This window comes from Clarias gariepinus, chromosome 22, assembly GCF_024256425.1.
Source record: "Clarias gariepinus isolate MV-2021 ecotype Netherlands chromosome 22, CGAR_prim_01v2, whole genome shotgun sequence".
NCBI classification, from domain to species: Eukaryota; Metazoa; Chordata; class Actinopteri; order Siluriformes; family Clariidae; genus Clarias; species Clarias gariepinus.
The window spans coordinates 3753096-3778035 of record NC_071121.1 but is presented as its reverse complement, the minus strand read 5'-3'; the positions used below and the strand labels follow the sequence as shown (position 1 = coordinate 3778035).

General features: G+C 37.4%; 1 protein-coding gene across 1 annotated transcript; it reads right to left on the bottom strand.

The window, feature by feature from the left end:
• Positions 1–113: 113 nt before the first annotated feature.
• rbm10 (RNA binding motif protein 10) lies at positions 114–23167 on the bottom strand. Its single transcript, XM_053482202.1, has 22 exons — positions 23026–23167; positions 21179–21230; positions 19474–19843; positions 18077–18232; positions 17567–17636; positions 15767–15840; positions 15121–15207; positions 14029–14089; positions 12714–12872; positions 11895–12055; positions 11457–11554; positions 10193–10280; positions 9764–9956; positions 9595–9686; positions 8333–8396; positions 8095–8186; positions 7423–7593; positions 7186–7338; positions 6856–6918; positions 6307–6489; positions 2923–2970; positions 114–1505 (listed from the first exon to the last, which is right to left on the bottom strand). The coding sequence occupies exons 2-22, from the start codon at positions 21193–21195 to the stop codon at positions 1449–1451; spliced, it is 2457 nt and encodes an 818-aa protein (XP_053338177.1). The 5' UTR covers positions 21196–21230; positions 23026–23167; the 3' UTR covers positions 114–1448.
• Between the last annotated feature and the right edge of the window lie 1773 nt (positions 23168–24940).

Genomic DNA, 24940 nt, shown 5'->3' with positions numbered 1-24940 from the left:
TGCAAGCAGAAGGTTCAGGAGGATTCTCATAATTTACCACCCTGGATTAACATTCAGTCATACAAACACAGCGAAGAGAGACTGAAGCTCAAGCTAGTATCTGTCACTTCTGGTGCAGTGTACAATGCTATCCAATGCTTTATTTGTCATTTATATAACATTTTACATTTACAAACAATTAACAAGACAGGGGTGACGTAACTCTAACGGCATTGGCTCTTTTCTTTTAAAATCTCTGCTCATAAAACAGTTCATTAAAAGGCCTCCTAACTTACAAAAATATAAATATTTCCCTGGAGAGATAATGTATATGCATCGCTTTTTTTCCCCACCCATCATGTCCATCAGACAGAAACCAGACACACTCCCATTTCCTTGTTGGCTTGTGACTTTTTGATATGTAGCAACAGGATTTAACACACACCATACACGACTTAATCCCGGAATAATTCTACGGTCAAATTATTTAGCTAGCTAACTAGCTTGTTGTACCCTTGACTCAAAACATGTTGCCTAGGATTCATTGTTTCGCTAGCTAAGATAAATGTTCATAAAAAATAATGCAAGGACAATTAAATTGTCTTGAAGGATTGGTCAGTAAAACATAGCTAACTGGCAATCATGCTAAACTAGTGATTGTGATTTGAACGAGAAATATAGGACTAATCCCCAACAATGCACACACCATCAGGCGAACGCCATCAGGCACAAAAAAAAAAAGAAAATCGAGTACAGAACGGAAATTGAACGTCTCTAGTGTTTGACAGAGTGACACCTTGTGGATAATTTTACACCCCAAATCTTGAGAAATCTGAATTAACAGGTTTACACTATATAACAATCATTAACAGTGTTATTTAATTCCAGTCACAGATAATGACATCATTCAGGTAAAATATTGCTTTAACATTTTTTCTGTATGATAAAAAAAACATGTTTTTTTTTTTTTATTTAATCCTGAATAATTTGCCGTCCCTCACAAAACATTATAAAAAGATAACAATTAAACCCTTATATGCTGTCTAATATTTTACACTTATTACAACAAGAATCAACAACATCCATATACACCTCCTCCACAAACACGCACTGTCCATGAGAGGACTATGATTCATGACAGTGAAATATAAAGTAAACATAACTTTTAAAATAAAAAAACATAATAAAAAATAAAAAAATAACCCAATTCTGATTGTTCTTGACAATATGCTATTTTTTCCTGAAAGTAAAGGCTGTGAGACACCACACTGTGGTGAAGATTTTGTCAAAGACATTTTCCTCAGTGGATTCTTATTACAGAAGAAGGCATTACTTAACACTAGGAGAGATGCAGCGTGCGGAATAATTGAAGGAAGAATTGTACTGAATACAATCCTAACACTCTGTGTTAATTATGGCTCAGTGTGACATGATGTGGACTCTGTTAGTGCACTCGGTGTGTCTACACATCACATGGGGCTGTATTTCCTCTTCTTGGCATCCGGTGTGTCGCTCCTGTATTTCATCTACAGAAGAAAGATTTTTTTTTTTAAATCATGTTCGTTTTTCATAGTGAAGAGATGTGAATAAAATGAACAAAAATATATACAAACAATTAGACCTTCTTAGAATCATTGTTCTTATAGGAATCATTACTACAATGTATGTAATACTGGTATTAGTATAAGGTATTAGTTCTGTATTTAAATCTCAGGATTTCAAAAAATACTACCTGTGCTCTGCTTAGATTGGATCATGTCTTACATCCAAATTATCCATTTTATTTTCCTCCCTGTTTTTCTCCCCATTTTGCTCACCTACCAGTTTGCGCTCACCTAGCGTACCTCAGCTACCAACCAGGAAGGATGAAGGTTAATATGTTTTCTCTACAACACATGGGGCATCTACGGAGCCCCAAAAAAGACATGGGTGTGGGGGAAATTCCATTGAAGAAAAAAATACTAAGTAGAGAAAAAATAAAATAAATAGGGGACATAGGAGGGGAAAAAAAAAATCAAGACCATGTGATTCATATTATCTTGCATGTTTGCTTCTTCTTCCTTTATGTTTTTAGTGGTTGGCAGCCAGCTTTTAGGTGCATTACTGACACTTTTCTCCTCCCGTTATTCCATGTCCCGCTTTTTTTTCTTCCTCAGATTTTTTTTTTAACCCATGTCCCTTCATACGCATCACATGACAATGAAACACTTAAAGGAACGTGCTATCCACCCTCTTCCACATACATAAACTCAGAGACGCACATGATTGAATAATGTTTCTGAGATTTGTAGAGAAGACAGGGCATGCTGTGGCCCCCCACCCAAAGATTTTGCCTGCTGTTAGGGGTGTAACAGTCCATCATGTTGTGCTGATTAACAGTGTTGAAAATCAGAATTGTATTAATTCAGTTCATCTAATGCAACCAAAATGCAACAACACAGAAGGTAAAATATACGGAGAGCTTGTTGGTGACATGATCGCTGGTCATGTTTCTTGGAAAGGCTGACACAGAACCAGGAACCGTCTTTACTTGTGAAGTGAACGATGATTTCACAACAGCATGGATAATAAGTGAAACAGCTACACAACTATTTTAGTACTATTCCAGTGAGCTCTTCAGGAGCGTCCAAAGTCTGACTAAACACGGAAGTCTACGTTTTAACTGACCTTGGAGGTCTACATCTGATAAAAATGGCATCTCAGGCGTTTTTACAAACCTCATTTGATTTAAGACGATTATTTTTCTGATTGTTATTGTAATGTAATTTCAGAAAAAATTTAGAAATGTATCGTATTCATTTTTATGATACGGTGAACCTGTGGAACATTTAGTGTACAATATTAAACCATGATGACCAGTATGATTCCCATGTTTATGTAAGAGAAAGTCAAAATGCTAATAAAATGATTGGAAGAGAAAAAAGAGGTTAGGGTGTTGCTCACCTGGCTCTCCGTACTCTCCTGTCGAGCTCGTTTCTGCTCAAGGTTTTGCTAAACAGTGAAGGAAAAAAATCATTTAGATTTAACACACTAGAGGGTTTTAATAGATATAATTCCAAACAAGACGTGTGCTATTAAAGCGATTTTGAAAGTTAATTGCTCTTTTTTTATTACATGGTAATTGACCAATTCCTTATCAGGATACCACAATTTTTGCACAAAATACAAAAAAAATTATAATAATAATACGAGGGGTATTCGAGTAAAACAAGGACTTTTCATTTTGCAGAACAACAGAACAGTTATGAGAGCTAAACTCTGTTTATTTCTCTACACAATACCCTGCTACACCAATGCACTTATCCCAGTGTTTCACTAGTGCTTGGATACCATCAAGGTCGAACGTTTTCTCAGTGGTTTAGTTTAGTTTATTTATAAAGCACATTTATAACAGCCGCTAGACTGACCAAAGTGCTGTACATCCACATCAAAACATCATAAAAAGGCTAAAAGTACACTATACACACAAAACCTTAATAGGCACAGTCGAGCCTAGTGGGCCAGGGAAAACAGATGGGTTTTTAAAAGGGATTTAAAAATAGTTAAACTAGGAGCCATTCGTATATAAATTGGCAAGTCATTCCAAAGACGAGGCCCAATTACCGAAAAAGCATGATCACCTCTACGCTTAAGTCTGGAGTGTGGGATTAAGAGGAGGTTCTGGTCACAGGATCTCAAACTTCTCAGCAGGGTATGATGGTGCAGCAATTCAGATAAGTAAATGGGTGCTTGCTGGTGTAACAATTTAAAAACATTGTAAATGTTTTTTACACAATGAGTCTTATCAGTGAGAAAAGGGTAAATTTTTGCGAGTGTACGGAGCTGATAAAAACTAGATCCATTACGGTAGAGATTTGTTTATCAAGTTTTAGTGAATCATCTAACAGGAAACCTAAATTCCGAACCTGAGAGGATCGAAAGGCTGATAGAGGACCCAGATCAAGATCAGGGGCCTTCATGTGTTCCGAAGGGCCAAAAACTATCAACTCAGTTTTCTTTTCATTAAGGGATAAAAATAATGAGATAACCAAGATTTAACTTCATCTAAACAGGATAACAAAGTAGTCATGGCCAAGCTATCATTTTTCTTAAAAGGTAAGTAGATTTGCGTGTCGTCAGCGTAAAAGTGGAAAGATACCCCATGTTTCCTAAAAATGGAGCCCAGAGGTAGCATGTACAATAAAAATAGAGTGGGAGCCAGCACAGAGCCTTGTGGAAGACCACAGGGAAAAGAAAAAGTCGATGAGGAAAAATCTCCTATCTTAACCACATCTGTCGGATAAAAATGACTGAAACCACTTTAGGACTATGCCAGAGAGACCCACCCAAGACTCTAGTCTATTTAGTAATATTGAGTGACTGAGGGCAGCTGATAAATCTAAAAGAATAAGGACCACAGAATCCCCCATATCAGTGGCTAAAAAGATGTCCTTTAACACTCTCAAGAGAGCTGATTCAGTACTGTGTTATATTACAGTATCTGGACATGATTGGACTGCTTGCTTCACGTCTGAAACTCTGGCCTCCCAGGAACTCCTTTATTGGCCCAAACATATAGAAATGGCTTTGAGTGAGGTCAGGACAGTGTGGGCGATGTGGTAATAACTCCCAGCCGAGCTCCTGTAATGTGCAAGTGGTCTTGTGTAAAGTTTCCACGGACAAATACGCCTCCTGCACAAGTTAGTGACAATTTATCTGTGGATTTTCAAGGGTCAGGCGTTCCACTCGTTTAATGTTCGGCGATACAACTGCATTGGGCCGCAATCCACCTCGGCCGAAATCAAAAGTGTGGTCTTCTTCAAAATATTTGCATCATTCAAACGTTTCATTGCAACTAAGAGGCTGACTGTGTTTGAAATCTTTTGTAAATGTCGACCACTTTTACGTCTTCATTCAGGAGAAATATTAATTCTGTAAAGCTGCTTTGCGACAATGAACATTGTTTAAAAGTGCTATAGAAATAAAATTTCATCATAAGTCCTGGTTTGACTTTAAACAAAGCTGTTCAAAACGAATCAGACAAACATAAGGGTAATGGAATTAAACTGGAACTCACTATGGGTGAAAAGGTTCATCACACTGACAGTCTACCCGTAATTCACAGCACTATAACGCTGGTTTATTTCAATGGTTAATGCTGGCATGTGCCAATCTGTCTGGGTGCGAGTCATCTGGGGTGTTTGTGTCCTGTTGCTGTTTCTGTCATTATAACTTAATGCCATGGTTCTCAAAGTGTGGGGCGCAATGAACGGGAGGGAATTAGTGGAAAATAATAGGAGAAGTACCTATTCTAATTCATGCATTTCCAGTGTGGCAACAAAGTTGTTTTTGATCCTTCAGGCGCTGAACAAACGCTACGCTTTTTGTTGGTGTGAGGCATTTTGCGATGATCCCCAAATCATTTGTTGCGCCGTAGAGAATAATGGTGTTTATGCTTTGAAACATGTATCTTATTTGCGGGTATATTTACACAGCTATTGAATTCGGAGATGCGAATATGCGGATATCAAACTAACTTTACCGCAGACACAAACCGGGTCAGTAGTGTACTGTATGTAGTGAGCATAATAACGTCAATGGATACATTTGTTACATGGACCAGAAAAAAGCAGGTGATTCAGCACTATCAGCCTAATCAAGCATAGAGCCAGCCGAAAGGAAAACATGATGAAGCCTTTGTTGCTTGGATTCATTGTGAGGATGGTGGGGCAGAGGAGAGACCCGTGTGTGTTTTGGGTCTTAAACAGCTGGCAGCAGACAGCATGAGACCCAACAAATTAGGAAGACACTTAGAGACAACACACCCCAGTCACGTTAATAAGCCACTCGACTTCTTTGAAAGTAAGCTCTAGATAAGTGACAAAGTAAGCCTGTTATACAGTAACAACTGCACGTGTATTTTATCTGTTTTGAACTTGGTGTTATTTGAACTTATTGGTTTAGAAATTGATATTTCAAAAAAATGGTAAACTTGGCCGATTTCGTTATCATTTTGTTGACAAGTGGGGCTTGAAAATTTACCCACCCCCGCAAGTGGGGAATAACAGAAAATGTTTGAGAACGACTGACTTAATGTATAAGGTATGAAGTCGAGTGGCATAAATTCAAAAAGTTATAAAACATCATGATTGGCCAGAAAGTGTACTGGTGACATTTTGACATATTGCACGTCGTGTTTATGATCATTAAAATGCAGCTCTAAGAATAAGTATGACTCAGAATAAAAAATAAATAAAAAAAACCTGTACTGAACACCTGTATATGCAGAGAACAGGGATGAGCTTATGGGTGGAAGTGATGTCATGTGAATCGGCAGTAAATCTTTACCTTGTGGAGCTCTGAGAGCTGCTGGTGTCGGATTAAAGCCTCTTTACTGGGAAACTGTCTCCTGCAGAGTAAACATGCCAGTTTCGCCCAGTCCGTCATCCTCTCCTCTCTCTCTACTCCTCCCACATCCTGTGAATCCATCTCTCCTCTGGGCACTGGTGCTGAACTGAGAAGAGGAGAGCTCTGAGGGGAAGAAAAAAAAAAAACATACACAGGCAAAATGATGTGTCTAGAGCTCTGTAATAGCAGCAACGCATGACTGAACAATAACAAGCTTAAAATGTAAAAAAAAAAAACAGGTAACAGGTTTAATGGACAGTGTGTAAAGAAACAAACTTAATGCAACAAACAAAAGTTTGTACTATTCAATTAATAAAGAAAATTATAATAAAGCTATAATAACTAATGAAATGAAACGGACAATGTGCAAACCCTCTAGACAAAGGCGAACAAAAACTTAAATCTGTTTAAAATAGTGATTCTGTCAGGGTTATTTACCATTTCTTTGTAATTTCCTTTTTAATCTGTGAAAAAGAAACAATAACTCACCTCTCTTTCTTCAAGATGCTGTATGTGCTCCGCCAGAATCGGCAGCTGCTCCAACAGAGCGCCCTGTGTACAATAAATCCACACGATTATAGCAAGTCCCCGACTTATAAACAAGTCCCCTTCCAGGAGCACGTTCGTAACCCGGATTTGTCCACAAGTTCGACAAAGTGAGTTTGACACAAACATACAGTGTAAAGCATAAAAATAATAATAATAAATAACGCAAGACTAGTGAATACCTGGTTACTGCTGCTATAACGCAAGTGCTAACAGGAACTAACTTCACTTTGTTTTAATGGATAATAAATTTGATAAAACAAAACTCCACACCTTCTTCTTCAGAATGGCGTATCCGGCGTCGGCGCTGGCTGATTCTCGGCGCTCATCTGCGAGTCGAGCCTGGGCGAGAGCGGAGGATGCCGAGCGAACACTCTCCTTCTGCCTGTTCATGCTTTTAGCCCAGCGTTCCATGTCCTTGGCGATCTGAAGCAAAGACGTGCACCGTGAGCACTGTAAATAGTTTTAAAAGATATTGGCGTACAATGAACAGCACGTGATACAGCTGACCTGCTGTGCAGTCTTGGTTTTGGGTTTGTCCTTCTTGTCCTTTGTCAAAGCGGAGAGGTCAGAGCTTGCTGCCGTGGCATCAGGATCAGTGCCGTCATTAGGGGCAGAAATGTAGGTGTGTTTTTCTCCGTCCCAGTACATGTACTGCTGAGTGTGAAAGTTGTAGTAGTACTGAGGGAGGGGGGACAAAACCAAAAAAAAAAAAAAAGAGGAACACATCTTGTTAAATCACATTGTTATAGATATTAGTTATAGTTAATTAAATAAACAATAGATTTAGATTTAAAGAAATTTAATTACAGGTAGTCCCTGACTTGTGAGCAAGTTCTGTTTCAAAGTACGTATCTATCCACTTGGCTAAATATCTGTCCCCTATCCCTACAAACACCGTAATCACACCTAAGAAATTGACCAGTGACCGTGTTGTCTCTGTGCCTTTAAATGGTGAGGGAAGTAGACCTGCGGTCCGTTCATATCTGCGGAAATTTGTAACTGGAATGTTTGCAAGTCAGGGACTACATTTTCCAGGCTATGCAAAATGTAATTAAGATTCTGTAAAATTGTGTGTTTTCTCAGTCTATAAAGATAAACCACACAAGAGAAAGCTAAAATCAGGTCAATTTAAATAATAAAGGCATCACGATCAAACCTGAAATAAAACCCATATTTTACCTGTGAGTTGGGATCGTAGTAAAGTCCCGTCAGAGGATCATAGTAATAACCTGAGCTTTCGTCATACTGATACGTAGACACATCAGGATCAGCTGAAACAACAACACAACTAGTCATTTAAATAACCCTCACTTTCTGAAAAAGGTAAAAAGTGAAGCTGCCTCGGATTTCTCCTTCAGAAAAAAAAACAATCCTGTAAATTCGTCCCTGAATGGACGCAGATAAAGTGAAAACTCACGGTACTGCTGACGCTCATACTGCGTTCCAGGGGTAGCAGGCTGAGGCTTTCCAACGATCTCAACCTACACACAAACACACACACACACACGGTTAAACAAGTTATGCTGCCATAGAAAATTGTGGTGGAGACCCAAGAAATTTTACTGATTTATCACATCATTAAGCAAACTTGTTCACTTATAAAGGGGGCTGCTTGTTCAAACAAGTGAATCGTTCAATGAATGTTTTACAGATGATTCACTCGTTTATTTTAAAGAAAAAAAAGGTGAATCACGTAGAGAATCATTTGACAAAGTGTTTACAAAAAAGCTGGCTAAGTAGACAAGTGAGTCAATTAGAGAACCATTTAGCAAGTGACTCACATTCATTTATAAACAGGTTTGCTTACATAAAGAAGTGAATAATTTAAAAATTATTTACTTATTCATTTACAAAAAAAATTTAATTAGGTAAACAAGTTAACCAGTTAAAGAATCATTTAGCAGGTCATTTAAAGGTTTGCTCCAGTAAAGAAGTGAATCGTTTGGAGAATCGTTTAGCAAATTATTCATTTATTAATTTATCTAGACATTTTATTTTATTATTGATTATTATCTAGACACATTTTCTCACACATACACACTTCCATAAACTTTATTTTAAAATTTTCTTTTCATTTTTGTGAAGTTGCTTTGAGACAATGACTATTGTTAAAAGCGTTATAGAAATAAAATAAGTGAATCAGTTTAAGAATCATTTAGCATATTATTAATTTATTCATAAACAAAAGATTTACGTTTACGTAGTAAAGTCTGAAGAATCACTTAGCAAAAGATTCATTTATCTGTTTATCAAAGGCGACAGCTTAAACGTTAAATCGAGGTAATGATTTAGCAAATGAATTGCGTGTTTATAAAAGGTTTGCCTGAGTAATGATTTAGTGAACCATTAAGCAAATGACTGTAAAAGATTTGCTTGAATAAGTAAGTCAACCAAAAACATTTTCCAAATGATTCTCTAACTGACTCGCGTACTCACTTAAACAAACATCTAGTACATTAATAAGTGAGTCTCCTGATAAATGATTCACTAAAACGATAACTTGTTTATTCAAGCCAGTTGTGTCTGTAAATGAATAAGTGAATAATTTGCTAAATTATTGTATAATCAGTTAGGATTTTGACGGTGCACACACAAGTGTACTTACACTTACTAAAACACGCACTTCTTTATTACAGAAATATAAAATAATCTTGTGTGTTCAAGCGTGGAGAACTTTACCTGGTTTGGCCTTGCACTGATAACTTGCGAGTGTATCTGTGTGAGTGCGGGACTGATGGCAGCACCTTCGGCTACCGTGGGAACCAAAGCAGCTAAAGGAAAAACAGCAAATTAGTAAAGATAATTGAACAGTTGTTAGTGTCGAGGATTTTTCCCTTATGAATCTCACCTGGGGTCACGCCCACCGCTTCGTTTGTGCCGATTAATCCTGGAGCAGAGTTCGTCACAGGGCCTGCCCCTATAACCACCCCGGCCCCTTGATAGCTAACTGCTTCTGCAGTAACTCCTTCGGGTCTCTGCTGCGTGAACGCTGATGTTGCTGCCCCCTGCTGGTACAAGCTCACGTCTCCTCCTGCAGAAAGCTGATGTGTGAAACAGGAAACGGAGTTAACTCGTAGATATGCACTGAGATATGAAACATGAAAAATGAAAAAAAGTGTGACATATTTTTATAGTGTCTAAATACAGTAGTTAAGGAATTACAAAATTTACAAGAACTGAACATCCAACCCCAAACAAGTGATTTACTGGATGCAGTTTAGTTTCTTGATTCATGATTAATCTGTAGTGGTTCTGTGTTTGAGAAAGAAAAAGAGACCTGGGAAACCGCCCACTGTGCTGCAGCAATGGCTGTACTTGCGACTGTAGCTGCACTCACACGACTGCTGTCAGTCACACTCGCCTCTCTGAAAAGGAAACGGAGTAAAGAAGATAGAGATAATGTTATTTTGTTTTTTCCGGTTTTGTTATTTTGTTTTTTCCGGTTTTGTTATTTTCTTTTGCACTTCTCGGGCACTGCAGGCAGGTATGAAAGGTGCAATAAGAGACCATGACTCCAGGTCATATAACTCTTCTGGTTGCACAGCATGCAATCACCTTGTAGTTTAACATGTTGTGTAAAACAAACCTTAGCTCGACTTTTTGTCTATGGCCAGGTCCACATGTAGCTGGGTATTTTTAAAAACAGAGATTTTTCTCTGAGGTTTTGTTTATCGTCTACTTGCAAACATTTTTCATGCAAAGTTTTGGTCGTTAAAATCTAAAGTTTTTGGAAAACTCTGATCCCTGATTTTCCAAAACTTCATTTTCAGTGGTGGTGTGTGCACGAAGAAAACAGAGATTTTGACTTGTTGTAACGCTACCCTGTGTGCCGATGATGTCATTGTCTGTGAGCTAATCTCCTTGATTTGATGTTAGCTCTGTTTATGAGGATATTTTGTGCAATAGTGGACTTGTGTACAATAAACCAGTGACAGTGTTAACGCTGCTTACTGGACTTTTTATATACGTGTACATACACGCGCAGTTACTCACACATTACATTAACGAACAGAGGTGTCAGACAGCGACGCAAGTTTTGGACGAGACCCAGTCTGACTTCTACAAAGGCGTAACCGGTGATGAGGTTTTGTCTAGATATCTGATTGGCCCCCATGTTGATTAGGGAGGCTCCTAACAGGACTTAACACGGCGTTCTCCGTTTTCATGTGGACAAAAATGTTTTTAAAATGTAGGTCGAGTGGACAGAATTATTATTATTTTTTAAATCAAGTAGAAAAATCTGTGTGGACATGGGACAAGTGTGATGTGAAGAGAAAAGCTCACGGCTAATCATCAAATATATTCATAGTGCAGGATAACGACTAAAAATCAAGCCATATGTAGGAATCTATACATTCCCTATTATTATTACATTATGTTGGATAACACATTTCAGTCTCATTAGGGAGTTTCTCCAGGCAAATAAAACCAGAGACGTGAGGTAATGTTCCTTTCTGCCTTGTATAGATTTTGCCAATACGGATTACGAGGCTTTGTTGAGATTCTAATGTCTGTCGTGCACTTGCGATTGTTTCGTGTACCGTTTTGAGCCCTTGGCGAACTCAACAGTCACATTTTTCCCATCGATGGACAGCGGAGGCTGAAGAGCCTGAAGGATCTGCAGCAGCTGAGACGCCTCCTGCGAGACAAACATAGTCGGATTGATGAAGCAAATCAGCAGTTGTAATTGGAATGAAAACCTGATCTTTGTAAAACATGGAAATTTACAACACAAGTTCAACTTCCACGTCTCTTAAATTATATTTAACTACATTATTTTAAGTTACCCTTAATAAAGTTTACTATTACCAAAGTAATACTAAACACTAAAATATCGTGCCTTTAAATCAGTAGCTCATTTCAACATCTAATAACATCGTAGCTTAAAGACAAACAAGGTGAAAGATACTGTATATACATGGCATTTCTTGTGAAAGTCCTTCAGAGGATGGTGTGTGCTGTAGATGAGGATACTGTACCACGATGGTGGTGAGCTGTACGAAGGCAAACCCACGATTCAGCTGCGTCTGTTTGTCTTTAATGAGCCGGACGTTGGAAGAAGAGAGAGTGGCGAATGGCGCCAGAGATGACAGAATGGCTTCCAACGTGGTGTGAGGACCAAGATTCCTGAGGATTAGGGCTAAGATCAAACACACAGATTAGCAATGCAATTGTAAAGACTATTAAACATCATAAAAAAACAGGACAATGTCAAGACTTCTTGTCTCACATTTTATTTATCCACTTTGGTTCATTATTTTAAATTAAAACCTACATATGGTTACAAGCAATGATGAGCGGGCCCAAGCACCAAGTTATAAACCACTTTTTGGCCTCAGTTTAAGGCGTCATCATGGCTAACTCGTCTGGGAAATCAAAAAACCCTCCGCAATTTTGCAACCTCAACGTCTTGAGATCACATAGGCCAGGTTTGGTGGAGATCGTAGAAATCTCCTGGGAGGAGTACATTAAAATCCATTGGGTGCGTTTAAACAACGACCCAAAATAACTGACTTCCTGTTGAGTATAGCCCACGACATGCGATGCGAAAGTTGTTCAGCTCACTAAACTCTAAATATGTACCGCATTTCGCGTGAAATGTGTATGAGCTATACAGAAAAAAATCTCAAGTGAGGACCCTGTGCCGCACCCGGGACGCAGACTCTAAGGCATCCTAACAGAATATAAATCACACACTATTATAACATGGGGCTAATGTCATAGTGCTTGGGCCCTAGTTATGGAAAACCTCTCCTGAGTAAAAGCGGTGCGTGTGTAGCGAGGGCAGAGTCACGTACTGTCGTTTGCTGCCTCTGCGGTCTGAGATGAGGCGGCGACGTTGAGCAGAGGGGTGGCTGTCTGATAGATGCTAGGAAGAGGCAGTAAACCCTGGGACGAGTCCTTTAACTGTCTCGGGGGTAAATCTTTATGTGGCATGGCCAGTTTGTGCTCGGCGTCTAAAAAAAAGAGAGAAAGAGGAAATTTCACTAGCATCATACAGACATTCATTACATGCTTAAAATCCTGAAGGTTTATTAGAGCTTAAAAAAACTTTTTACTGAATAAAAGAAAACTTTTTTTTACATATAATTTTAGGCACATTATCCACTTTTAAACATGAGAATTAGACAGATCTGTGAAATTTCAAGAGATACGTTACATATATGCAGCCATCATAAACCGAAAAACACTTAACTAGTGACAATCTCCCCTTTTGCTTCACTTATTTATTTTGTTTTTAAATGTTCCTCTTTAAGACTTTCCGTGCGCATCTGCCCTCACTAAATAAACCTGCATCATGTCTCAGATTGTCCACACTACTGCTCGAAGGCTTGGGATCACTGATTTTAATTTTTTTTTCTGCATTCTAAAACAATGAAGGGGTCCAAAAAGGTTGCATTAATCTCTTTTGAACAGTGGATCTGCTACTTATGATCTGTAAATCCTTCATAACGGCTTTAATCTGAGTTGCTGTTTGTTAATTGGTGATTTCTGAGGCTGGTAACTAAATTAACTTCTCCTCTGCAGCAAAGATAAGTGTTGGTCTTGCTTTCCTGGGAAGGTCTTCATGAAATTTTCATCATGGAGCTTGATGGGTTTTTACGAATGCATTTGACACAATACTGTTCTTGCAAAAACTGTTCCAATTTGAACATTATTATTGTTGTTACTTCATTACATAATTCCATGTCTGTTATTTCATAGTTTTGAATAAATCACTAAACAAAAACACAGAAATCTGTAAGTAATGCTAGGGTTAGGGTTAGGCTAACCCTAACCCTAACCCTAACCCTAAGTAATGCTGACCTTTTGAGCGGTAGTGTATTTGTACTATAGCTTAACTTATAAGACCTCTCATCTCACATTCAAACCTACCAAAAGATCTGTGTTGTGCATCAGTCACCATTAAATTGAATGTAAAGTTTGAGATGTGGCGCGTGACAATAATCGTGACGACTGAGGAACGTTTTTAAACTCGTCAGTGAATTTGTTGCAGTCAGTAAACTGGTGTTTTTTTCCCAAAAGGTAATGGAATTCCTGAACGAATAATAACATGCACATGCATCATGAACTAAACAGAAAGTCTGTTTTTTTTTTCTCTGATGTTTTTACCTGCTTTTGGAACTCCACATTTGAAACATTTCTCCCTTCGCTTGAAGTTCTGCACTCCACACTGAAACGTACCAGACAGCATGTTGGCCAACGTAAACCAGGCGTAAATGACTATGACCACACACTAGGCAAGTAGAAATACTGAAATACTGCGGCATTTAATACTTCGTGAGCTAAAAAGAAAAGCAGCAACGTAATGAATCATACTGGAATCACAATCACAACAACGCCTCGCCTAACGCACATGGAACGTTCTGCGAAATGGTGATTTGCGTGTGAACACCATATTATAAACTTAGAAAGGATATATGGTAAACTAGGGATGTTAAATCATAAATCATTACTTAATTGACTGACATTTGGAATAAACCGATTTAAAAAATGTAATGGTTAATGTTTGTTTTGCATAATACTTCTCATTAGCACACATATTGTGCACAATACTGATTATTTTTAGTAGCCTTTTTATTTGTTTGAATGAGACAAAGAAGCTGTAATTTTAACAGCCATTTTAATTTTTTTAATCTGTCTGTTTACTTTATTAGTTTTGAGTCTAGAACACCTTAAATAAAATTTCAGTTCAGAAAAAAAGTGCTTCTTATTATTATGTAAACTAGTGATTAAATAATTATTGGTCAATTAATTATTGATTGGTAGAATGTCCAATATATAAGCTTAAAATGTGCGAAATTTTAAGCCCTACAGAATAGTGTAGTGTAGTGGTCAAAACTTTCCATAAACACACTCCTAAACCTTGTGGAAAGCCTTCTCAGAAGAGTTAAAGCCGTTATAGCTGCAAAGGGGGCGGGGCCGAAATAATATTAAACTCTATGGATAAAAAAAAAATCTGATGTTACTCAAGTTCATACGCATGTAAAGGCAGGCGAGCAAATACTTTTGGCAATAGTGTACATTTATTAAACCATTTCTTTTTACTAAACCAGTTATTTTTCTCAGCACACACCAAGGTGTTTGATTTTTCTACTTAATTAATTATCGCTCTCAATTTTTTTTTTATTTAAGAAAAACAAAAATAATTCTGCACATAATGATAAATAAATGTCATTAAAAACTATTATAACATGCGTGTACCTTGTTACAGAGCCAGTCCTCGTTAGCACGTGGCTTTGGGTCACTATAGTGCATAGACACCCTGTGTCCCAGAACAGTGAGCACTCTCTGATGAAGGAAAAAAAAAAACGAGAGAAGGAGGGGAGAAAAGAAAATATGGCAGTCAGTATCAAAATAAAGAAAAAAAAAATAACACTACAGAGCTCAGCTCACAGAAAAGAGAAAGAAAGAAAGAGCGAGTGAGAGAGAGAAAGTAAGAGAGAGAGAGAGAGAGAGACAGAGAGATCACCTTCAGCCAGAGAAAATTGGGACGGACGTGCCAGCCTCTCTCGGCCATTACCACTTCACCACCCCTCAATTTCAGGGGTAACACGCAAAATATACCTGCAGTTCTTTTCTATCCAATGCACAACACTTCGTTATGAACAGGCAGGTAAGACACGCCCCCTCGTCCTGATTGGTGGATTGCATTTACTAAAAATTGACTGTGAAGGCCATAGGCTTTGTACACAAATGGTACACATTTCTTTTAAAAGCAAAGCAGAAATCTTATGCATTACCACAGGCAGAAGGAAAAAAAAAAAAAAAAAAAACACTCCAGTGACTATGCGCAAACTGAGTGCACTTGTGTGTGTGTGTGAGTGCGTGTGTCTGTGTGTGAAGTGACCTGGTTGGTCTCCATCCAGCGGCTGGCCTCCTGCAAGTGATTAAACTCGACGAAGGCGAATCCTCGGCTCTGACCTGCACACACAGCGCCGAGCCACAACAACACAACACAACATCGCAGTGAGGGGTTAATGCAGTCACTCGGACAGAGAGAGAGAGAGAGAGAATGTGTAATGTGTGCTTATAAGAATGTGAGATGGAACAGGAAAGAGATCCACTGGTTTTGCTTTGTTAACAGACAAACTAACCATCCACAAGCACACACACACACACAGAAAGAAAGAAAACTTCATATGGTCAGTCAGAATTTCCCAAAACCACAAATTGTCAAACTAAACTCAAAAACAAAGTGTTTCCTCTACAGCCTGCTTCATTTACGCCCAATTTCGACTTTTGTGGTCCCCAGTTCGCGCTTTCACTTTCCAAGTCCCACTTTCGTTATTCATAACCCTTACTTTACAAAATTGTTGGCTTTTCCAAGTCTTTATCAACCACAAAATGTCCCTGTAGCTCCGCCTTAATTGATTCGCTGTTATGCCACAGCTAAGAACATCAAAGCGTGGTCTGAGCCATGGCAAACTTCAAGATTTTGACACTTTAGTTGTTTGTATTAAAAATCATGTAAGTGGGAACTGGGCTTTATAGACATGACAGATCCTGTGTCATACCTCCTGATAGAGGATCGTCCTTCGCTTCCTTTGAGTCCCACCAAAAAAAAAAAATTACATTTAAAATAGAATTGTACGACCCAACATGTACCGTGGGCCAAAAGCAGGCATAATAAAAAAAATAATTTGCATCCTTTAGTACAGCTTTCCTACTGAAAAGCATGACTTGGGTAATGACTCTACCTTGGGTAGATGTGTATCCTGACTGAGAGTGTGTATGAGTGTATGAGTGTGTAGTGGTCAAATTTTCACCCATGTTTGACTTACCTTGTAACTCTGAGCTCTGAATTCTGTTTATCATTTATGATCTCAGTGCATTTAAGATATAAATTAAAGGAAAGGAAAAAATTTTTTTTTAAAAAGAGCACGGACATCTCCATGTTCCATTTTAGCATTAAGCTATGCAGCTGACGGTCATAAACATGGGTGTGTGTTTTCCTCCTCAGACCTGCATCATCAGGGTTACAAAATGAAGAAGCTGATATGTTATTGACATACAGTACACGGCGCGTTCCTGAACAGTTTTTTTTTTTTGTTTGTTTGTTCGGCTTCAGTTAGGGCTTTTGCACTTTGGTCAATAATGACTTGTGTTTGTTCCCAGGAACGAGTGCTCCCTTCTCCCACATTGCCTAGCTGTTCACATTATTATTGCTCTCCGTACTCGGGTACACCTGTGTATTTACTCCCCGATCCAGCAGGTGGCAGTATGCACATAATCGCTACCATTAAACACAAAGTGCGACGCTCTCATGTGCCTTCCTACTGCGTCAGCTATGGTTGTGTAGCTCAGAGATTGAAACCGAAGCGTGCTACATGCACAAGGGGATTTAGGAGGAGAACGACGCCACTGACGATGTCACGAGCTACTTCCATGTCCAGGTACGATCAGCTTCCATATCTGAAAGAATACGCTGTACTGAGCCCGAGACCACCTCTTCAAGCAGACCCGGGAACGAGTGTTGTTTGTTTCTACGGATATATAACGCTCCGTGGAGCAGCACAGGCTGTACTATGGGTGATCGTATCAGGTTGGAGGAGGTTTAAAAAGCGTGTAAAACTGTTGGTGGTGGTTTGAAAAAAAAATTAATAAATAAAATAAATAAAAATAAAAGGCCTGATGGGAAAATTCTCACCTGATGATTTGTTCCTCATGAGGCGAACATCTCGTGGCTGAATCCCCTGAACCTGGAGCAGGGCTCGAATCTGACAAACACACACAAACATATATAAGGCGCAAATAAACAACATATTAACCACATAAATACTAAATATCATACAAATACAAATAAATCTGGTGCATACAATTAATAAAAATCTAAAAAAACAAACAAAAAGTAATTTTTCTTTAAATTATAATCAATCATGCAAAAAACATATACCTGAACTATTTTATATTTAATATATATTAAAATATTAAATAAGTGATAAAGAGAGATCTAATAATCTTACACAATTAAAATCTAATGAAAATATTTTAAATTGTGACTTTAACGACTTAAATAATAGTAAAATAATTTTATTATTTTTTACCCAATAGTTCAGTTAAAAATCACAAGAAGAGTTAAAATTCATTACTGAATTTCTGAGGTAATGATCAATGTTGTACCTTTTGTGTGTGTGTGTGTGTGTGTGTGCGCACGCACCTCGTTGGCGGTGGCATCGGGTGGGAGCATCCTCAGCATGATGATGTTGCTGGGTTTCTGGTCTTCGGCTCTGTAATCCTGATCACGCAGCTCGGCGTCCTCTACGCCCGACTCCGCCCTGTAATTCATCTCTCCGTCCTCGTCCCTCCATCCGCCCTGTTGCCGGGGACGAGCACGAAGGACATAAGGATTCTTGCTAGCGTGTCTCAGATTTCACAACAAACCACTAGCAACGATGGAAAGTTTAGATGCTGTCTCGGATTTATTTCATCCAGATGTTTAAAACACCACCACCATTTTGTCAAACAATGTTTATAATTACTGTTCTTGCTATTACATGAACCAATTAGCTAAAACATTAAAGTGAATAAGACTTACACTTTATGGAGAAAACAGAAGGGAAAAGAAAAATATAAGACAATACAGGAAACACAGCTTGTTGTTATGCTTCCTGTGCTGATCCTAATGCTGGTGCTAAGATGATCCATGTGGTTTCGAGAAAGCAAGCAAAAAGCAAAAAGAGGAAAATAAAGAGTGTAGAATAAGCTGTGAGCTGTGGAATAAAAGAACAAAATGCAACAGAAAGAATAAAAACTAAGAAAGCAGGAGTAAAGAAAAAAGAAAAACAGAAAAATGAGTAAAGAAAGGGATGTGGGGAAAAAAGGAATGAAAGAAAGGAAAGAAAAAGAGAAAATGTTTCAAAAAGAAGAAAAATAATTAATGAAGCATAAACAAAAGGAAGCAGGCAGTAGAGAAAAGACAGGACGAAGGACTAGAAAGAGCGATGAAGAAAATAGGGACACCATAAAAGAAAGAACAAAAAAGAATGAAGATGAAAGAAGGGCTGTGGAAAGAAAAAAAAATGAAAATGTATAAAAAGGAAATAAATACAAACAAAAGCATTTACAATGAACAAGCAAGAAAAAAAAAAGTGTCAAAAAGAAATAAAAAAAAAATCCTAGAAGAGCTGTGGGAAAAAATGGATAAAAGAAAAAGAAAATCTCAAACATTTAAAGAAAGGCTGAAAAAAAAGGAAAAGCAAGCATCAAAAATAGAAACATCTTAAAAAGAATGAGTGAAAGATTGGAAAAAGGGTTGTGGAATAAAAAAGCAAGAAAAAAAATTCTCAATAAGAGAAAAATTTTAGATTCAAAAAAGGGCTGTGGAAAGAAAGGTAGAAAACAAAAGCTCAAGCACAAAAAGCAAGCATCAAAAGAAGAAGCGATGTGAAACTAAGAAAGTAAGAAAGAAAAAGAAAAAAAGAAAGAATTGTCTGTAATTAACAGACAGGTGTAACAGTGTAACGTGACTCATCAGTGACGTGGAACAGGGTTATGTTTCCAGAGTAAATTTAATCGTTATTATTGTTAAAGGTAAAGCGATTCCATGGTTCCCACCCTTCTTGATCGGACATTTCTGGAATATTTCTCCTCCTCCACTTGTCCTCCGTCTCTCCTCCAGTCTTCTGTTCTGCGTCTGTAGCGCTCGTAGTCCCGCGTGTGGACATCGTGCTCATCCTCCGGCCGGAAGTCTCTCTCCTCCTGCTCGAAGTGTGCGTGGGAATTCGAGAAGCCGCTCCCTCGCCGCGGTCCGTCTCCGCCGTCTCGGTTTCCTCTTCCTCTGAACCGGCTGTCATCAAACTCTCCGTGTCCGTGCTGCCTGTCTTTACCTAAACCCTCGCCATCAATCGGGTACCCGCGGTAGTCCACGTCTCTATAGTCGTGATCCTTGTTTTCCGCACGTCCCGTACGGTCGCAGCGTACGCTCCTAAAAACCCGAAGAAAAAGGGTTTGAAATCATTTGTGAAACACATTTACATGACACACACTGGACCAGTGACTGGACACACACACTCCATCAGCAGGAATAAATATCTCAATGGAAAAAAAGTGACTAAAAAAAAAAGAGAGAAAAAGGAAACAGAAGCAAAAAAGTAAGCAAGCAAGAATTTAAAATAAAGGGCTCTGGAAAGAGAAAGAATGAATGTGAAGGAAGGATGGAAGGAAAAAAAGAACAAAAGAATGAAAGAAAGAAAAAGAAAGAAAGAAGGAAAGAAAGAAGAGACAAGATGTGAAAGAAAAAAGACAAAGTTAGGGAATGAAGGAAAGAAGAGAAAATGTGAAAGAAAGAAAGAAAGAAAGAAAGAAAGGTCTGTAATAATCAGGGCTGTGGAAAAAGAAAGAAAAAGGTCCTGGAAATAAAAGACAAATTGTAAAAGAAAGACAGAAAGAGAGAAAGAAAGAAAGAAACAAAAAAAGAAAAAGAAGGAAAGAAAGAAGAGACAAAATGTGAAAGAAAAAAGGTAAGAAAGAAAGTGGTAAGTAAAGTCAAAATGTAAAAGAAGCATGCAGCTACCAATTACAACCTCACCACAGCCTTTTTTATCAAACAAAAATGTAGTTCTATAAACCGTACGATAATCAGCTATAAAGAGTCAAGTGCCTTCCTGTCACAGCTCATTTGCATTTAATAACACCCACAAAACTCCATATAAGGTAAAATGCACAAACAGCTAAGAGCATGAAATGAACCATCTGAAAAACCGAAGCAGGGGTTATTTAAATTCACCTTAATAAGAATAAAAACATTTTATAAAACAATAGGAAGATACATTGTCTTTAGTTAAAGGCTCCTCCGACTGACACAAACTGTTTATCCAGCACCATTTCTTTTGTCATGACTAAACAATAGTTTTATTAATCTTATCCTAGCTTTGTGTTGGCTGCGTTTGTTATTGGTGGTAATTAAAGTATATAAAAATAACATATCAAGTCCTCGATGATACACTTGACCTAGTGGACTAGCATAAGGATGTGTTTTTGATTAAGACTCCTAAACCTTGAGTTCGAATAGGATTAGAACTATCTTTATTTCTTAAATGAAAAGATTACCACGGATCTAAAATTTCACATAAACACATTACCGCATTAATCCATTGCAGCCCGATTAAACTGAGAGTCAAATGGAAGCATTAATATTTCTATTTTGTAGTGTTACAAAATATCTATAAAAATAGATATCAGCTATAAAAATCAGTTTTTATTTCAACTTTTGGAAACAGTTTCATAAAAAGAACAGAATGTCAAAAGCCCTTTCACTCACCGCCTCCCATAATCCATGATCAGTAACACGACCTGAGCAGCGTCTTCTCCTCCTGAAACAAGAACACACACACACAAACTTCAGCTTTTAAAGATTAAAACAGCTTAAGTTTGTGTTCACAATAAATGTAGAATCGATTTAAGGTTTAGCGACTTAAATGGCTTAAGGTTTAAACAATGATTTATCTGAGAAGCAAAAACTTTAAAGCGTCAAAAATGTGATTTTGTGACTCCGAAAGTCACAGTGCTGATAAAGTAGGAAATAAAACAACAAAATGTGCTGCAAAGTTGCTTTAAAGAAATAAAGAAAAAGAAAGAAAGAGCCTGAAAAAAGATACATTAAATGAAGCAAGAAAGCAACCACAAAATAATAAAAACAAGTAAATAATAATAATAAAAACAAAGTTAAACAAATCTAGAAGAAAAAGATTTGAAAAGAAAAGACAAAATGTAAAAGAAAGGAAACAAGGAGAAAGCCAGCAAAAAAAAAAAAAAAAAAACACCAAGCAAGGAAGAAAAAAAAGCATGCAAGAACAAAAGAAAAAGTAAAAAACACAACAAGCAAGAAAAAAACAGAAAACACAAAACCAAAGAAAACAAAAAGAAAAAGCAAGCATAAAAAAAATCTTTATAGGCTTTTTTTATAGGAAAAATATTGAAAGAAAGAAAGAGCCTGGAAAAAAATGTGAAATAAATAATAAAAGCAAATACAAAAAAAAGAAAGATAAAGTAGGTTTAAAAGGAAATATCTAGAAGAAATTAGGTCTCTAGAAAGAAAATGTCAAAGAAAGAGAATAGAAAAAAGGCAAGCAAAAAAGAAACATCTCAAAAATCAAAGAAACATCTCAAAATCAAAGAAAGTAAATAAAGTAAGCAAGAAAAGCATGCAAGCAAAAGGGAAAAAAAGAATCAAGCAAGAAAGCAAGAGAACAATCAAGAAAAAACAAAAAAATACAAATAAATGGAAGAAACAAAGAGAAAAAAATGAAGCAAAAAGGGAAGGAAAGACAGAGAATAAAAACAAGCATAAAAAAAATAAAGTTTCTTAGAGAGAGAGAGAGAAGGCCTGTGGAAAGACCAGACAAAATGTACACACAAAAAAAAAAACAGAAAGAAAACAAGTGTAAAATAAAAATACAAAAAAATAAAGATCAAGCAAATGATTTTTTTTTTCATATTAGGAATAAAATATGGGTGTGGAAAGAGGATAAAAAATATATACAATAAAGAAGTTCAGTTGGTGTTGATGAAGGAAAATAAAAACACATTTTGCAGCACAGTTGATTAATTTCCCAGTCCTGCACATCCCTGAGAGCACTTTATCTGCTCCTCATCTCCCTGTTATTAACTTATTACACACTGAGGGTTCAGTGCTTCATCCACTTACATTTATTGTTCTGTTGTACTATTTAAAAAAAAAAAACAGTTAGTCTGAAGTAAAACCAGTTAGTCTGTGGCGTCTCAGTCAAGCTAGTTTACATTAGAGAGGTTAGTTAGCTAGTTAATGAGAGCAAACAGGACTAGAGTTAGTTAAAGTCAGAGCTAATATAAACAGCTAGCTGCTTCATCCTGTTAGCTCGCATGTGGTTGGTTTATTAGCTGGTAAATGTTTAAGACTGTAGAGTTTGTAAAAGGCGCTAATGTACAAAACTCCATCAGATAGACGCTAACAGGGTTCATTAGCTAGCTAACTCCGTGCTAAAGAGGCGGCTAATGCTAGCTAGCGAGCTAACGTCAACAATTTGCTACGCTTTGTTAGCTCCACTAGCATGCTAAAATCAAAGACTGGATATTCTCTATGACGTCATACAGAAACCAGCGTTACATTAGTGGTGTCAAAGCTCTTACCTTTATTCAGTAAACGGGTTTATAGTGCGAGTTGGTGAGACTGCGCGTTCATGTGAGCGGTGCAGTGGGCGTGCTAATGTAGCTAACGGCTAACAGCAGCAGGGTTGCCAGGTCCACGGGAACCCCGACTTCTGCACAAGACAAGTCTCAGAGAGTCACAGTGCTGTTACAGGGAACTAATAAACGACGAGCTGTTGAGATGGAGCAGACCTGATGGTTTTCCCAAAACAGCTCGGCCCTGCAGTGATCTGTGTGTCTCATACGCCTGCATTGTGGAAATTATTGTATAGTAGGAATTAACCATTCATTCATTCATTCATTCATTCTCTCTCTCTATACCACTTATCCCGTACAGGGTCACAGGACACTATGGGCACGTAGGTGGGTACATCAAGGAGAGGGGGCCAATGCATCGGGAGCCACATAAGAAAGGACACAAAAGAATAAGAAAGAAAGAAGAGAAAAAATGTTAAAGAACAAAAACCAAAAGAAAGAAAGAAGGAAGGCAGATGTGGAATAAAGAGATGAAAGAAAAAAAGGAAGAAGGAAAGACACAAGATGCAAAAGAATAAAACAAAAAGAAAATTAATTAAGCCAGGTATGGGAAGAAGAGATAAAATGTGAAAGAATAAAACAAAAAGAAAGAAAGAAAGAAAGAAAGAAAGAGGGCAGATGTGGAATAAAGAGAAGAAAGAAAGACACAAGATGCAAAAGAATAAAACAATAAAAAAAATCAAGCAGGCTATGGGAAGAAGAGATAAAATGTGGAAGAATAAAACAAAAAGAAAGAAAGAAAGAGGGCAAATGTGGAATAAAGAGATAAAAGAAAGACAAAATGCAAAAGAATAAAACAAAGAAAAAAATCAAGCAGGCTATGGGAAGAAGAGATAAAATGTGGAAGAATAAAACAAAAAGAAAGAAAGAAAGAGGGCAAATGTGGAATAAAGAGAAGAAAGAAAGAAAGAAAGAAAGAAAGAAAGAAAGACACAAGATGCAAAATAATGGAACAAAGAAAAAAAATCAAGCAGGCTATGGGAAGAAGAGATAAAATGTAAAGGAATAAAACAGAAAGAAAGAAAGAAAGAAAGAGGGCAGATGTGGAATAAAGAGATAAAAGAAAGACAAAACGCAAAAGAATAAAACAAAGAAAAGAAAAAATCAAGCAGGCTATGGGAAGAAGAGATAAAATGTGAAAGAATAAAACAAAAAGAAAGAAAGAAGTCACTCCGGGGGGGAAAAAAAGAGTCCTTTTTTTTTTTTTTACTAAATACACCCTAACTTTGAAAAGCACCACCTTGATTTAGTCTTCATATGATTATCAACTGACCATTGGAATGTATTTTTGCACGGAACAAGGATTGTGAAATCAGACACTGATTACTTACGTTGTGCTCAAGTTCTGAGTGACAAACCTCACTGTCGGTAAGCAGAAAAGGAAAAATTATAATGAGCAAGACCTATTCAAATGTGATATGAATGAACGCCAGCCAAGTTGCGCGTATATCATGGAGCCGTTCAAAACTTATTTATGCCAATGGAAAGCCAACCAAAGCTGAACACACAATGTTTAGCATGTGTTCAAAAGCCATGATTTTTCGAGCGTTGTTTTGTAATATTGGTGATATTTTTGGTTGGCTGGAATGGATTATCTACATTTACATTATTTTTAATAGGAAAATTCAAATCGCAATACGAATTGTCGCCTTTAAGAACTTGCCTCCAGAACGAATTAAATTTGTTTGCAGTTTCTGCACCTCAATTTTCCAACCTCAGCTTTATGTCTATGTACACCATCACTCAAAAGTTTGTGATCACTTGCAAATTTCTTTGTTTTTGTTTAGTAATTAATTTTCTACATTCTACAATAACACAGGGAATTTCTAATCTATGAAATGACACATGAATTAGGTAATTA